This window comes from Hibiscus syriacus, unplaced genomic scaffold (genome assembly GCF_006381635.1).
Source record: "Hibiscus syriacus cultivar Baekdansim isolate YM2019G1 unplaced genomic scaffold, ASM638163v2 tig00110610_pilon, whole genome shotgun sequence".
Lineage (NCBI taxonomy): Eukaryota > Viridiplantae > Streptophyta > Magnoliopsida > Malvales > Malvaceae > Hibiscus > Hibiscus syriacus.
Genome location: NW_024062800.1, coordinates 1631198 through 1647781, shown reverse-complemented (window position 1 = coordinate 1647781; position 16584 = coordinate 1631198). Strand labels below are relative to the sequence as shown.

At 36.0% G+C, this 16584-nt stretch overlaps 1 protein-coding gene across 1 annotated transcript; it reads left to right on the top strand.

Annotated features, from left to right (window-relative positions):
• The first annotated feature begins 1231 nt into the window (after positions 1-1231).
• LOC120135548 (5-formyltetrahydrofolate cyclo-ligase-like protein COG0212) lies at positions 1232-15060 on the top strand. The gene is made up of 5 exons (XM_039151822.1): positions 1232-1406; positions 1482-1572; positions 7192-7194; positions 13950-14094; positions 14827-15060. The coding sequence occupies exons 1-4, from the start codon at positions 1242-1244 to the stop codon at positions 14027-14029; spliced, it is 339 nt and encodes a 112-aa protein (XP_039007753.1). The 5' UTR covers positions 1232-1241; the 3' UTR covers positions 14030-14094; positions 14827-15060.
• Positions 15061-16584: the final 1524 nt, after the last annotated feature.

Here is a 16584-nt window from a genome sequence, read left to right as displayed (position 1 = left end):
ACTATAAAAATATAATTAATTTATTTTTTATGCCAATAAATAATTACATCATTATTTATTTAAAACAATAAATTCTTTAATATGCTTAAATAATTTTGAAGATATCATTATCTTTAATAATTTCAAAATATTATTTTTACCGATGAGTAGATGTGATAAAAATTCAAATATTTATTTATGTGGATGGTTTAAAATTATTATCAAATTTTCTGATGGATACAGTTTTATAATCATGCTTTTAATTTTGGAAAATATATCGATAACATAATTCAAATTCTGAAGTAATTAAAATATATTCATTTCTCTCAGTTAATTTCGAGGGAAAATGTATGTAAAAACATTATATATAAAAGCCCATTTCATTCCTCATTCAGTTTTTTCATTTTTTTCCTTCCTAAAAATTCAATATACATTATTTAATCCTTTACTTGCAATCTTATATAATAATTTCAAATCATAAAAATTGTGATATAATTCTCTTAGGCGTAATATATTTTTTAGTATCTAAACTATACCTCAAAATACGATTTAGTGTTTGAAGAATTTTTTTGCTAATAATAGGAGTCTAACGTTTTTAATATTACACTTTAATGTGTCTGGACCATAACGACTATGATCTGACACGTGTCAGACATAAAATTTAAATATTATTTTATTTAAAAAACTTAATATTATGATTTAAAAATAAAAAACTCAAATTTACATCTTCAGCCGCCAATCGATCATCGTCGGTCTATGGCCATCACCATTGATACCATCAGAATCGTCTTGCTGCACAACCAAAACTCAATCCTCCGTTCACTATGAAATTACGTCGATCGTTGTGAAAAACACGACTATTACTATTGAATTTTTTATATTGCTCTGAACAAATTTCGAATGACGATGACCCTTCGTTATTGGAGGTGGGGATAGGAGGGAAAGGAACAATCGGACGAGGTTGATTTTATTTTTTAAATTTTTTTAAAAAATAATATTTTTATTATTAAAAGATGAAAATAATTTAAAAAATAAATACCTAAAATATAATATTAAACCCCTATTATAAATTAAAACTTATTTAGACATCAAATCATATTTTGAGATATAATTTAATGATTAGAAAGTACCGTTTTCTAACGATGACAGGGTTATATAATTTTAAAAATCGTTATATCATAATTTAATAATACTACGAACTGGTCGGGTCGGCGTATGAAGCTGAGAGGTTGACACTGTTGAATGCCCAGACTTGCAAAAGAATGAGGGAAACGACTGCGGAAGCAGAAGATGATCCCATAGCTTGGAAATGGGTAATTCGTAAAAGGGTTTGGGATTTTATGGAGGCGCGGAATATTGCCCAGAACCCCAGACCCGTTCATCATCGGATCCCAAACTTTGTTGGTGCCTCAGCTGCTGCCAAAAGAGTAACACTCACAACCCATTCAAACTGCTGGGTTTCATTTACTTAATGCATAGAAAATTTCCTACTTTTTTGGCAGTTGAGTGAACTGGAAGTATTTCTCAAGGCAAGATGTGTGAAGGAAAACCCGGATTCGCCTCAGAAGCAAGTCAGGTTTCTCTCTCTTTCTGGTTAGTTTATTCAAAATAATCAGATATTGTTTTGTTTTTGGGATTGAAATTTTTAGAAGTTTCCATTTTAATCAGCTGTTCTTCCAGGTATTTCTGAACTCTGAGAAGCCCATTTTATTTCATACTTTTATGCTGCATTTTTTTTTTAAATTTGAACTATGCTTTTGATATTTTTGGAGGAAATATAAATAGGTTATCTGGAATTATATTTTTTGTCTTCAGTTGATTAGGGCTGCTAGCAGTTGCAGTGTTACTACTTTAAATTGGCACCAAACTGTGTTAAGCATTCAACCCAAAACCCACCGTTTTAATCAGCCGAGTCGAATGTCAGCGTGACGAACTTAGAACAGATATTAGGTAGGATAACAACAGCAAACCTTGGGTGTTGATACTAGGATGGTAAACGAGTCGAGTTAAATTCGAGTATTGTTAAGTTTGATTCGATTCAGAAACTTTAAAATTAAGCTCGACTCAAAAATTCGCCAACTTAATTTATCAAGCTCGACTCAAATTCAAAATAAAGAATTGAAGCTCGACTCAACTTAAAATTTTCATGCTTGACTCAAAGTCAAACTTGATCGTTAAGTACATGAAAACCTTATATTATTTTTTTAAAAAAATAACATATAAATGTTTATAATATTAATGATATACTTTAGAAAATTAAAAAAATTAATATATATTATTTTTCGAGTAGCTCACGAGTTTTTCGATTCGATTATCAAATAGTTTACTTTGACTAGTTAAAAATTTGAGTTCAGTTTATTCAATTCGAATATTGACTGAACTTTGACCAAATCGATTTTGAGTTGTTCGCGATTTGTATCGTCTTATTTAGAACCCTAGTTGATGCCGTGTCAAATATATAACCTAAAACTAATTACACGATTGAAGAGGCCCGACTTGAACATAAAGATCACAAACAATGCAAAATTTGTTAATCAAACATATGTGGTAGGGGTGTATTCCGTACAATTTGGTTATGTTTTTCACTAAAATATGAACTGAATCACCCTTTACAAGTTTTTAAAAATTGAAACCAAAACCGAAACTAAGTGGCATAAAATTCACGGTTTTCGGTTTGGTTTTACGGATTTTGACTGTTGATAATTTTTCAAACTCAACCTCCGAAAAAAGAAAATTTAAAGCTTAAATCGAGTGCAAATATATAAATTTAAATTCATAAAAAATATTATTAGTTTAAGATTTTATTTATTTAAATTTGTCTTATAATAAATTCAAAATGAATTTGTTTTGGATACTTATTTCTTTTAATTTTTAATTTGGTTTGATTCGGTTTACATATGAAAAACCGAAACCGAAACCAAACCGAATTGTATAATTATTTTTTAAAACAAACCAAAATCAAACTGTAAATTAAAAAATCAGAACCGAACTGAAATGAAACCGCAAATTAAAAAATCGGAACCGCAAATATTTGCTGAATAACGAGTGAGAGAGTAAAAAACTTAGAGAGAGAAATAGTGAAAGGTCAGTCTTCTATGGGGGAGAAATGGACGATTTTCGTTGACAATCTTAGTAAGAGGGTAACAAGAGGAGAATTAAGGGAAATATTTCAGCATTACGATCAAGTTGTGAGGATTTTCATTCCAAATTTTACTCAGAAACCAAAATACAAGAACTATACTTTCGCGTTTGTTCAGTTTGCAAGCGAGGAAGGGATGAGGAGGGCTATTCAGTTTGTTAATGGAACTTGGATTGATGGGAAAAGAGTTTCAGTAGGGTTAGAAAAATATCAGAACAACAGGAATAGAGAAGCTACTGAAGGTAGGACTATGAGGGAAGGGCCAATCCCAAGTAGGGTGGAGAAAACAAATGGTGAGAATCATGCTGGATCTTCGAGAAACTTGAGGGATAGTAGATCATACAAGGAGGTGGTGGAAACAACCAATAGAGAGGATAGCGAAAATGTTAATAAGGAAGAGGGACAAAGGTTAATGAAGGCTGCTAATGGGTTAAGGAATGTCTGGGAGTTGCATATCCCTTCGGAGGATTCGAACTGGGTGAAAAGGTCCTTAACAGGGGTAATCAAGCATTCATTCAAGCAGGAATTTGTTCAGAAAGCTTTGGCGAGTGAAGGAATTCAGGTAAAAATAGCGAGATGGGGTTACGCATGGAATGCCTGTGTTGTAACATTTAAATCGATTGAAGAGTATTCTGATATGTGGGCAAGAAAACAGGAGGAGTTGTTCTATTGGTTTGACTGGCTGGAGCCATTGCTGAATGAGGAGGGAGTTCTATTGGCGTTCTGTCTTGTGGAATTAATGGGATTACCGTTATTATGCTGGAATGGGGAGTTCTTGGAGAAACTTGTTTAGAAATGGGGAAAGTTCATTGCCATCATAGATTCTTCAAAGAACAGGTCAGACTTATCGTCGGCAAGAGTTTTGATCAGGGTAGCTAGTCCGTTTGATGTCCCTGAATCGGTCACAATTGGGTCTTACGGTAGATCATACAAAGTCAAAACCATATTGGGATCAGTAGTTACAAAAGCGGAGGAGTTTTTCGGGGAGAAGGACGCTGAAAATTTAAATTACGGGTACAATGATAATGATTTTTCCGAGAAAGAGGGTGGTCGCCGTCTGACTTTGGAACAAGTTGAAAATCACAAGTTGTCTGATGACTCTACGCTGAAGGTAAACAACAGGCTTGATCAGGATCAGAGGAGTAGGTTGGAAAAGGGGATGGGGAGTAGCTTATACAGAAAAAGTCAAACAAGGATATCTCAAATTTTGGGATGTCAGATTTGCGTGGAAAAGGGAAATATCCTACAGGGGATCACGTGGGACTTGATTTGAGGGAAGAATTGGGCCTAGACTCTCAAGCCCAAGAGTATGAAAGTTTGAATTCTGAATCAAATATGAACATTTTGTGTCCTTCAAGGCCTGCGTATAATCTAAAATGGATTGGTGAAGGGTCCAAAGACAGATTTATACCTCAATTAAACAGGAAATTGAATAAGTCTAATGATGAAGTGCTAAAGGATGTAATGGTCTTGGACAATGAGGTTAGGAATAAGGAAGGAGTAGAGGAGGAAAAGGAAGATGTTTCAGTTCAAACTGCTGGAACTCAGCCACTGGAATTAATTAAGGGAACGTTTCATAATGGTCTAAGGAGCTGGAGTTCGTTGGATCATTTGTCGAGAAGTTTTTCGATTAGGAGTGGTTCGGTGGGAAGATGGAATAGAGGAACTTGCAACAGAGTATATAGAAGATCAAAAGAAAGAAAAATTTGGTATAATCCGAGTACAGAAGAAGAGTTGTTGCGACTAGCTAACTTGCTGGACCATAATAGAATAGCTTCCAATCCTACGTTGAGCACTCAATCATTCCCAATTATAGTGGAGGAAGGCATAATTCGTATTGAAGAGGAAGGTGGTTCTCTTCGAAATGCAGTACGGGACATGGATCAACATTCAGGGAGCATTGAAGTGCCTCGATTAGGTTGTCAGTCTCGAGCAATGAAAGGGAAAGAGAGTAGGAGAAAAAGAAGGATTTTGACTAGGGAAGCTTTGGATATGGCTAGCTTACCCACAGTTTCTTCTCCCTCTTTTTCGATGTTTTTGGAAGAAGCAGTGGCTACGTGGGAGGTTAATAGGATGCTGGGGATTTCTTTCAAAGAAGGCAAGAAGGCATTTTTAGATAAAATTATTGATCTTGAGGAGGGGTTGGTGGTTAGTAGGAATTGTTGAAATAAGGGGATTAGGTTATTGTGCCTATTTAATAAGAGGCTTTTGGGTATTTGTTATCTTCATGAGGAGCATTAACATTATTTCGTGGAACATAAGGGGTTTGGGAAAGAAGAAAAAATCAAGAGTTGTAGCTAATTTGGTCAAGAAGAACAAGCCGAGTATCCTACTTATTCAAGAAACAAAGTTAGAAAATTGTTCGATGGCTCTTAGGAGAAGGATAGGGGGGAGTTTTCTTGAGGGATGCATTTTTCCCCCAGCTGTTGGGTCTGCAGGAGGTCTGCTGGTAATGTGGAATGATAATGATTTTAACGTCTCCAACAGTTATCTAAGTGGTAGGATTATTGCAATATTTGGGAAGTTTAAGAATCTTGATGAAGAGTGTGTGATTATGAATGTTTATGATCCCTCCATTGAATCTGAAAAGGAAGAATTTTACAGGGAATTGTTGGAGTTTGTTTCTGCTCAATCGAATTCACTTTGTATTGGGGGGATTTTAATACGTATCTTGATCCGGCTGAGAAGATGGGAAGGTCTCAAAACTGGTATTTTGTTGATATTTTTAGGAATTTTGTTGATATTTTTAGGAATTTTTTGCAGTAAACTAATCTAATTGATCTTTCATTGGTGGGAGGAACCTAACCTTTACTTGGTGCAATAACAAAGAAGAATCTACTTGGGTCAGACTTGTAAGGTTCTTAATTTCTGGAAACTTTCTGTCCTGCCTTCCGAATGTAGTTCAAAGACTGTTGTCGAGGTCCCTATCAGATCATAATCCAGTGTCATTGGAGGATTCGTCTGTAGATTAGGGTCCTAAACCCTTCAGATTTTATAATTATTTATTAGAGGAAGAAGGCTTTGAGGATTTGGTTAAATCTTCAATGGTTGACTTGATGGAGAGGAATAACAGAAGGGGTATCTTCAGTATTTTACAGGGAACTAAAAAATCAATCAGAAACTGGTCAAGCAGGAAATTTAATGGGATTTTAGAGTCTATTGTAACCTTGGAAGGGAAAATTAATGAGTTGGAATTGAAGGCCCAAGGTAGTAATCTTTCTCCTCAGGAGTGGGATTAGGTGAAGCAGTTTAGATCGAATATCTGGAGGTTGTACAGGATTGAAGAAAGTATTTGGTTTCAAAGAGCAAGAACGAGATGGATTAAAGGGGGGACAAAAATACTAGATTTTTCCACCTGTGTGCTCTTAACAGAAGCAGGAGAAATGCGATTACAAGTCTGAAGATTAATGGGACTGTTGTTTCAGACCCGTTTTTTGATAAAGACCCACATCTATGATTTTTTTAAGACAACGTTTAATTCCATCTCTTCAATGGAAGTGGAGGACTTATTCTTGGATTTTTCTAAACTGTCAGGGAACCAGTCTACAAAACTAGAGGAGCAGTTTTCAGAACAGGAAGTTTGGCAAGCTATAGCAACCTCGGATAGTTCTAATCTTCCCGTCCGGATGGTTTCACAATGGGTTTCTTCAAGAAATGCTGGCCAAATTTAAAGGAGCATGTACTGAAGTTTTTTAATGATTTTTACTTCGGTAGGAAGTGGGAGCATGGAGTAAATCACGCCTTTATTACTCTAATTCCGAAGATTTTAAACCCGGAAAGTGTAGAAGACTATCGACCAATTAGCCTTGTAGGAAGTTTGTATAAGATCCTATCAAAAGTCCTATCCAAGAGACTAAGCGGATGTGTTGGTGACATTATCAGTCCATTCCAGTTTGCTTTTATACCGGGGAGACAGTTGTTGGACTGTGCCTTCATTGCAAATAAAGGGATCGATTTTTGGAGAAAACAAGGACTACAAGGGGTTGTTTTCAAAGTTAACTTTCGTAAGCATACGACTATGTTGAATGGCCAATTTTAAACAGAGCAATGAAGGAGATGGGCTTTGGTATTAGATGGTGTTCGTGGATATCACAGTGTCTCTCTTCTGCTTCAATTTCGGTTCTTGTGAATGGGTCACCCTCAGAAGAGTTTCCTATGGCTAAAGGACTTAGGCAAGGTTGTAGTCTCTCTCCGCTTCTCTTTAATATAGTAGGTGAGTTGTTGCACTTGATGCTTGATAAAGCAGTCGACAAAGGTCTTTTCCAAGGGTTTGTTATTGGGAATTCTGAAGATCCCTTTCGGTTATCTCATCTTCAGTTTGCTGATGATCTCATCATTTTTTGCCAAGCTTCACTTTCTCAGATTAAAAATGTGAAAAGAGTGTTGAGGATTTTCAGTATAATGGCGGGGTTGCATCTAAACTTAAAGAAGAGTAAACTTTTTGGTGTTAATGTTGATGAGGATATTTTATCAGATTGGGCACTGGAAGTGGGCTGTTCTGTTGATCGTTTTCCCACAGAATATTTGGGACTTCCAATCGGTGCTAAAACGAATTTTGAAGCCTTATGGGATTCAGTCTTTAAAAATTTTAACTCCAAACTAGCTGGGTGGAAAGCTTCTTGTCTTTCGTTGGCTGGCAGGACGGTTCTATTGAAGTCTGTGCTATCTTCCCTGCCAATTTTTTTCCTATCATTTTTTAAAATGCCTTGCAAAGTTGAGAAGAAATTAAATTCTTTAATGGCCAGATTTTTATGGGGTGACAGTGTGGAAAAGATGAAGATTCACTGGGTTAGCTGGAGTACAATGTGTAAACCTTTGAACTGTGGTGGCCTTGGAGTTCTTGACTTGAATCTTTCTAATCGGGCATTATTGGGGAAATGGGTGTGGAAGTTTGCAAATGAAAAGGATTCCCTATGGAAAAGAGTGTTATGTAGCAAGCAAAAGATAAGTTATAACACTGTCTATTTGCAAGGTCATTTCTCCAAAATCTTCTTGGAATTTGAGAAGTATTGCTAATAATTTTTTGAAGAATGATTCGGAGGGTGAGTGTCTTAGATCATTTTCGAAGTTGCAAGTAGGCAATGGAAAGTCCATATCATTTTGGATCGATCCATGGGTGAATGGGGTAAGGTTGCTGAATTTGGAAGTTTTGAGTTGAATGGTTGGGTGTGGAACATTCTTACTAGGAGGAATTTGTCTGATTGGGAAGTGGATCAATGGATGGATTTGATGGTGAAATTAAAGGATATAAAACTCACATATTCGGTTGAAGATTTTCTCTCTTGGTCTGCAAGTGGTGATGGGTTATTCTCAGTAAAATTGTGCAGGAAAGCTCTTGGAACAGTAGATGGGGTAGTGATTTGTGGTCAAAAGGGGTGTGGCTGGGTTTGTCCCCGCCTCGTGTAGAAGCTTTCCTTTGGCAGTTAGCTCATCAGAAAGTTGCAGTTAAAGTGGAGTTAACGAAAAGAGGAATGTCCTTAGAAGAAGATATCCTCTGTCCTTTTTGCAAGGAACATGAGGAATCAGTGCAACACTTGTTTATTACGTGTTTTGTAGTCTGGGAATTATGGAATAAAGTGGTAAGCTTCTGGGATTTATCTATAGTGTTACCACATGACCCTCATTCTTTACTTAACTCGAGGGGGAGTTTGAGGGTGAATTCATTGATTTGGAAGTTTATCCCGGGAGTCGTTTTTTGGTCTATTTGGAAACAAGGAATGCGATTGTGTTTGAAGGATTAAACCTTGATAGGTTGTCTCTCTTTTTCATTGTGAGATTTAGGCTATCTAAATGGTTCCTAGCCAAGTATCCTAAATTCCCTGTACAGGAGGATCTGCTTATTGGGGATCCATCACTTGCTGATAGTATTTCTGTTCCTAAACCTAAGAATTATTCTGTGATTTGCTGGCTCCCTCGTCCTGTTAATTTGTTGAAGATGAATGTTGATGGAGCTGTGAGGTTAAATGACTCGGTTGGAGGTATTGGAGGCATTTTAAGGGACTGGAATAGCAGCACTCTTCTGACTTTTTCAGAGAGTATTGGTCAAGGTCTCCCACCAGTTGCTGAATTAAAGGCTATTAAAAGGGGCATTGAAATTTTTTTGGCATCACGCTGGTCTGCTGTCAGTAGGTTGGTTGTCGAGAGTGATTGTAAGTCAGCAGTGGAGTGGATCCATTCCCCGCCTTTGGCTCCAGTTTTTATATTGCCTCTAGTTAAAGAAATTTTGATGATCCTTTCTGAAAAGGTGGTGTTAATTGGGTTGATTTCAAGGGCTTGTAATGGGGGAGGCAGATAGTTTAGCCAAGAAGGGAATTGGTTGATTGTATGATTTTAGTTGTATGTTTTATTATGTGGTTAGTAGGATTTTGAAGTAGGTGAAGTTGTTAAGTCTTATGTAATATCTTCTGGTGTAATTGTTAAGTCTTATGTAATTCTGGTATAGTAATAAAATGATGCACTCTTTTCCTCCTGTAGAAATCAGAGTAATGGTATAGAAATCAGAGTAATTCTCTGTAATTTCTTATTCTTTTCACTATGACAGATTACATATTTATATACAAAATATCTCTTTAAAATAAGAAACTCTAAGAAATGAAAAATAATAATCCTAGGATATGATCTCTTAAAATAAGGGATTATAGAAATCTATTTACAAAATCATATATCTATAGGAATGGTAACAAATCATATCTCTATAGGAATGGTAACAAATCATCTCTATAATTCCTACACTCCCCCTCAAGCTGGAGAATATACATTGTATAATCCCAGCTTGAATAGGAATTTATTGAAAACAGGCTTTTGCAAAGCCTTAGTAAGAATGTCTGCAACTTGTTCTTCTGAAGGAATGTATGAAAGTGTGGCTGTCTTTTTGTTAACTTGATCAGCAATAAAATGCCTATCAATCTCAACATGCTTTGTCCGATCATGTTGAACTGGGTTCTTGGCAATTTGAATAGCAGATTGATTATCACACAAAACTTCAAAGTGATCCTCTTGATTAGTGACAAGTTCTTTCAGTAGTTTAAGTAGCCAAATTCCTTCGCATATTCCCAATGCTAGTGCTCTGAATTCAGCTTCAGCACTACTTCTTGAAACGACAGATTGTTTCTTACTTCTCCAAGTTATAAGGTTTCCCCAAACAAAGGTGCAGTAGCCACTAATGGATCTCCTTTCAGTAAGGTCTTCGGCCCAACTAGAATCTGTAAAGATCTTAAAAGTTCTGTCTTGTGTCTTCTTAAACATTAAACCGTGTCCTGGAGTTTTCTTCAAGTACTTGAGAATTCTATTTGCTTAGGTTACGGTTTCTTTCCAACCTAGACCATGTCCGCAACTTCTTCTCCTACATCTCCTTCGTTAACTCAGGAGATTATTTCAAATCCAGAAAATCTTTCTGATTCTAACACTCAAACAGAATCATCCGGTCTGGTTATTACATGCCATCGATTGAATGGCAACAATTTTCTTGAATGGTCCCAATCGGTTAAAATTTTTCTCTTAGGCAGAGAAAGATTGGGCTATGTTACTGGTGAAATCCAGAAACCTGCTGCGACTGACAATGTTTTTTCTAAGTGGATGCGTGACAATGGTCAAGTTATGACTTGGCTCCTCAATTCAATGATCCCGAGTATCAGCAGAAACTTTCTTCTGTACAACACAGCCGCTGAAATCTGGAGTGCAGTCCGCGAAACATACTCCAACACTGATAATATTGCCTAGTTATATCACATTGAAGATCAAGCAGCCACTCTCAAACAGGGAACCATGCCTGTCACTCTCTACTATAATACCTTAACCGGCCTTTGGCAACAATTAGATTTGTATGCACAACATGATTGGGCAGATCCAAGAGATGCTACCCTTTACCAGAAAATTGAACTCAACGAAGACTTTTTCAATTTCTCCAAGGCTTAAACAGGGAATTAGATGAGGTTCGTGGCCGAGTACTGACTATTTCTCCTCTTCCCTCCCTTCGAGAGACTTTCGCTATTGTCAAGAAGGAAGAAAGTCGTCGGTGTGTGATGCTGCCTGATGAACCATATTCCACTCCTGAAGGATCTGCCTTACTTACTCATCAATCATCTAATACTTCGAAACAGGGGAGAGCTTGGTGTGAACATTGCAAAAAACCCGGCCACTCCAAAGAGAAGTGTTGGAAGATTCATGGTGAACCTCAGGATTGGAAGTCCAAGACCTCTCAAGATAATAAATCTAGCCTAGTTGCTGCCAAGTCTGTCACTCGCTTCACCAAAGAACAGATTGTTGAACTTCAGAAACTGTTTGAAAAGTTTCAGGTGCCTTGTGAAAGTAATCTGGTCATAAAAGAATCAGAAGGTAACCCTTATCCTACAACTTTTTTATCTTCTCAGTTGACTCCTAATTGGATCCTCGATTCTGGTGCAACGGATCATATGACTGGTAACAAGGGGTTTTATAATTTTTTCCCAAACGTCGGTAAGGCAGTCAAAATGGCTGATGGTTCCATGTGCAAAATAGAAGGTCATGGCACTGTGGTTCTCAATGAACATATGACACTTAAAAATGTTCTCTTTGTACCAACTCTGGCTTGCAATCTCATTTCAGTTCGTAAACTTTCCATCGACTTGCACTGCTCTGCAATTTTTATTGATATTGACTGTACTTTGCAGGCACTGAACTCGAAGATGATTGGTAATGCCAGCTTGCAGAATGGTCTCTACATCATCCCTTCATCTACTACAACCGAGATCTCTAAATCGTTCACCTCTTTAGAACAAAATGATACCGTTATGCTATGGCACTTTCGTTTAGGCCATCCTAGTTTCCATTATCTTGCAAAGTTGTTTCCTGCTCTATTCATTAATAAAAAGTCAACTTCTTTTTCTTGCAAAGTTTGCTCTCTTGCCAAACACACTAAATCATCTTATTCTCCTTCTAAATAGAAACCTTCTCACCCTTTTGCCTTGATCCACAGTGATATTTGGGGTCCTTCTCGAGTGAAGAATGTTGATAATTGTAAGTGGTTTATCACTTTCATTGATGATCACAGTAGGATAACTTGGACTTATTTGCTCAAAGATAAATCCGAAAATGTTGGTGTTTTTGCCCAATTTTATAACATGGTTCTCACTCAATTTGGAACCAAAATCCAGCTCTTTAAATCTGATAATGGCAATGAATTTTTTGCTAAGTCTTTGGGTGCTTTTTTCAGGGAAAAGGGTATAGTTTAGCTTAGTTCTTGTGTTGGAACCCCACAACAAAACGGCATTGTCGAAAGGAAAAATAGACACCTCCTTGAAGTTACTCGTTTACTTCTATTTACCACTAATGTTCCAAAATATTTGTGGGGGAAAGCCTTATTAACTGTCACATATTTAATCAACCGAATGCCTAGTAAGATTTTACACTTTAAAACACCTCAATCTATATTTTTGCAATACTTTCCACATTTTAAACCTATATCCTCCATTCTACCTCTTAAAATATTTGGTTGTATTGTTTTATCCAAAACACTGCTACTAATAATTCCAAGTTAGATCCTAAGTTTATAAAGTGTGTATTGGTTGGGTATTCTTCACTCAAGAAGGGTTCTAAATGCTATCATCCTCCTTCTAAAAGATTTTTCACCTCTATGGTATCACTTTTTATGAGCAGGATCCCTACTTCATTCAGGCTGAAATTCAGGGGGAGACATGGAGGGATTTTTAGCCATATCAAGTATCTCCACCCACTTTTCATTCTCAACCTTCAGAATTGACATCATCCTTGTCTTTACCTATATATTTGTCACCTGTAACTACTCCCATTGATCCATCGGTAGTTCCTATCACTACTTCATCCATACCCACTTTAAATATCCTTCCTGAAAATACACCTACTCCCATTCAAAATCTTCCACAAACAACACCAATCAAACAACTCCGTTTCTATACAAGGAAAAGAAAACACATTCCTGAGGCTGTTTTGCAATCTGATTCTTGCCGAGAATTGGATTTGGGTCCAGCTGCCGAAATAGAAGAAGAAATCAGTAAGTCTACTTCCACTACTCTAGATGACTTCCCTATTGCTATTAGAAAAGGGATTAGACAGTCCACCAAACATCCTATTGAAAAATTTGCTGGTTATAATGCTCTGATACCATGTAGAAATCAGAGTAATGGTATAGAAATCAGAGTAATTCTCTGTATTTTCTTATTCTTTTCACTATGACAGATTACATATTTATATACAAAATATCTTTCTAAAGTAGGAAACTCTAAGAAAGGAAAAATAATAATCCTAGGATATGATCCCTTAAAATAAGGGATTGTAGAAATCTATTTACAAAATCATATATCTATAGGAATGGTAACAAATCATATCTCTATAGGAATGGTAACAAATCATCTCTATAATTCCTACACCTCCCTCCACTAAGTGATCCTTTATGTTAGGAAAGAGTTATCTATGAGGGAGGTTAACGAGGTCTCCTATTTCTATAAAAAAAACCGGAACCGAACCAAATCATATAATCCAGTTCGGGTCAATTTTTCGATTTACTCGATTTTGTTGTTCAGCCCTAAAATGTGGGACAACACCACTTCAAAAGATAGGCCGGTTTTCATTGATGTGCTAGTGATTGCTGGGGATATCATACAAGAGAGTATTATTTGGGTTTGCATCTTGGATGTTATCTTTTGAAATTAATCCACATTCTTTTAATGACGTGGAACGTATTTGTTCTGGTACTGGAGCAGCTATATTCTTAGCATATTATATGAACTTTATGTATGTACTGATGGAAAGAAGTTACTTACTCCGCAACCCCGTTTGAGAACCGATTTCTTTTCAATACTCGAGTCCTCTATCATAGTACCATCAATGAGGCATGCACGTCTGAAGGGGTTGCAAAGTATGGAAGGCCAATTGGATTGGATGAAAAGATCAAGGTAGATGTAATTGTCATTGGTTCAGTTGCTGTAGATCCCAAAACTGGGGCTCGACTTGGCAAGGGAGAGGTAAGGATCCATTCTAAGGATCCATTCTATCTTGCTGCTTTACTTTTTTGGTCATCCTGTACCTGTAAGTGTAAGGTTGATGGTAGAGGAAAATGGGATCTAAGAACATATTTTTTTGTCTTCTACCACAATGGAAAATACAAAATATTAATTTCTAGTTATACCCCAATTTTCCTGTCGTGTTATCTTATCTGATAGTCAACAATCAGTGGATAATGAACCCTTTCAATCAGTTTTAAGCACTAATAGTTTGCAGAAACTGGCACTTTCTGTTGCTTATTTTCTTGGTTTCTCATAACACAATTTATTTTTCTACAAGTTGAACATATTAACCAAAATTTTCTTGTTGTCTTGTTATTCAACATTGTGTTGGCGCTTAAACATTGTACGAATGAAAAATTCTATCCTTATTAACCTACTGAGAGTACTTCTTTAGTGTATTACCCTTTCCAAACTGCTGTTACTAATTGAAACTGTACATTTTACAAATCAATCAGCCGATGCCTGATCGAGGAAACTGCTTTCTTTTTGGGGTGTGTGCATTGGAAATTTGATCTAATGTTTTGGTGTATAAATATGTTGAGATTTAAATTGCAGATTCGAATGCTTTCATTTTGAGTCTAGAACTGATATTTTTGGTTTTGTTGTAGGGTATACTGGTCTTGAGATATTTGATTATCAGAAACCATATGATTTTTTCTTGATTTAAGAGAAACTAAGACTTGGCAGCAGGGATTTGCTGAACTTGAATATGGCATGCTGAAGTATATGGGGGCCATTGATGATTCAACACCGGTGGTTACCTCAGGTACACAACTCACCTATTTTTCACTAAAGAAGGAATTTATAACAGGAATCTCTTTCCATTTAAACTGGTATGGTTATACATTAGTGCTCACCGTTGAACTTGCAACAGGAAGCCAGTAGTCTATTGCAACTGTTTTAGACCACAACTCAAATATATATATATATATATACTCAAATATATATATATATATATATATATATATAGATTCAAGAGTTTTAACATTCTCAAACCCCATGATAATGATTTGAATTTGAAATTTAATTAATTGAAATGTTTAGGTATATTTACTCTCTAGCACTCAAAATTTATTGACAGGTGAATTTCTTTCACTGGCTGTCATTTTTTTAACTGTAGACGTGTAGCTCATTGAACAATTACATATGTGATATCCGTTAGGTTTTTCTTTATTACATGTTAGTAGGGGTGAGCGTTCGATTGAGTCGAGTAAAAAATTTTCGAGTTATTCGAGTTGACGAGTCTTATTTTATAACTCAAACTTTATTTGAATTTTTTTCGAGTCGAGTTGAATTTATAAAATTCAAATCAAGTTGTTTAAGTTTCTGTTTAAATTTAATTGTAAATATTTATAATATTATGGTACTATTTGATTTCAATTTAAACGATTTTCTATAACCATATAAAATACATATATCATACACAGTTGAGGAACTCAACTTAAACTTGAAAATCAATCAACTAATTATTAAAAAGTTTGAGTTATTCAAATTCTATTTTATAAATCAACTCAAATGTGAAATTTTTTCAAGTTGAGTTGAGTGTTGCTTACCTCTGCCTGTTGTTTGATGGATGATCTTAGGTGATTGGACTGCGAACGTCCTTGTACGCAATCTATCCTCTGTAGTTAAAAAATTGAAGTGGCATCTTAAGAGAAAATAATAATATGAATTCTAACTCTAGTTCCAATAGCATCACATGTTATTTTTGGACCCAGTTTATATAGTTTTTTTCTCTGACCTTTGCTTCTATCGCTTTGTAGTAAATTATTATCAACTTAGCTTTTAGATTATGAGATTTTCTTCACACACTGAATAGAGAATATCTGTTGTAATTTGTCAAACGTAGCTTTTTTTTTTTTGATAGGAATAGGAGGTCTCATTAAAAACCTCCCTCTTAGAGGATCTTACCCATAAGGTAAGACCCAACTAGCGGAAGGAGGAAAAGAGTACCTCAATTTATTAATGAAAGCCAAGTTACATAAGACTTAAAAACACTTTTACAAACAACATAAGACTTCACACACTCCTCTAGCTTCTAAGCTCAGAAACAGACACCAACTGAAACAGACAAAAAAATCACCCGATCCCCTCTTTTGCTAGCTTGTCAGCCTCGCAATTACAAGACCTTGGAATCCACCTGACAATAAAATTTCTAAAAGAAACAATAGATACAATTTCCTTAACAAAATTCGAAAGGGAAATAGGAACCAAAGCTTGATCTTTGATCCAATCCACGACCAGCTTGCAATCACATTCAATAATGAGTCTGCCCTTCAACAACCATTCTGAAGAAACAAAGATATCAATGCCTCTTCTTACAGCTTTCAATTCTGCTAAATAGGGATAAGAAGGACCAACATTTTCTGAAAAAGAGATGAGTGTAACCCGATTCCAATCCCTGAGAAGACCCCCTATTCCAGCCACTCTCCCAACTCTACTACAAGC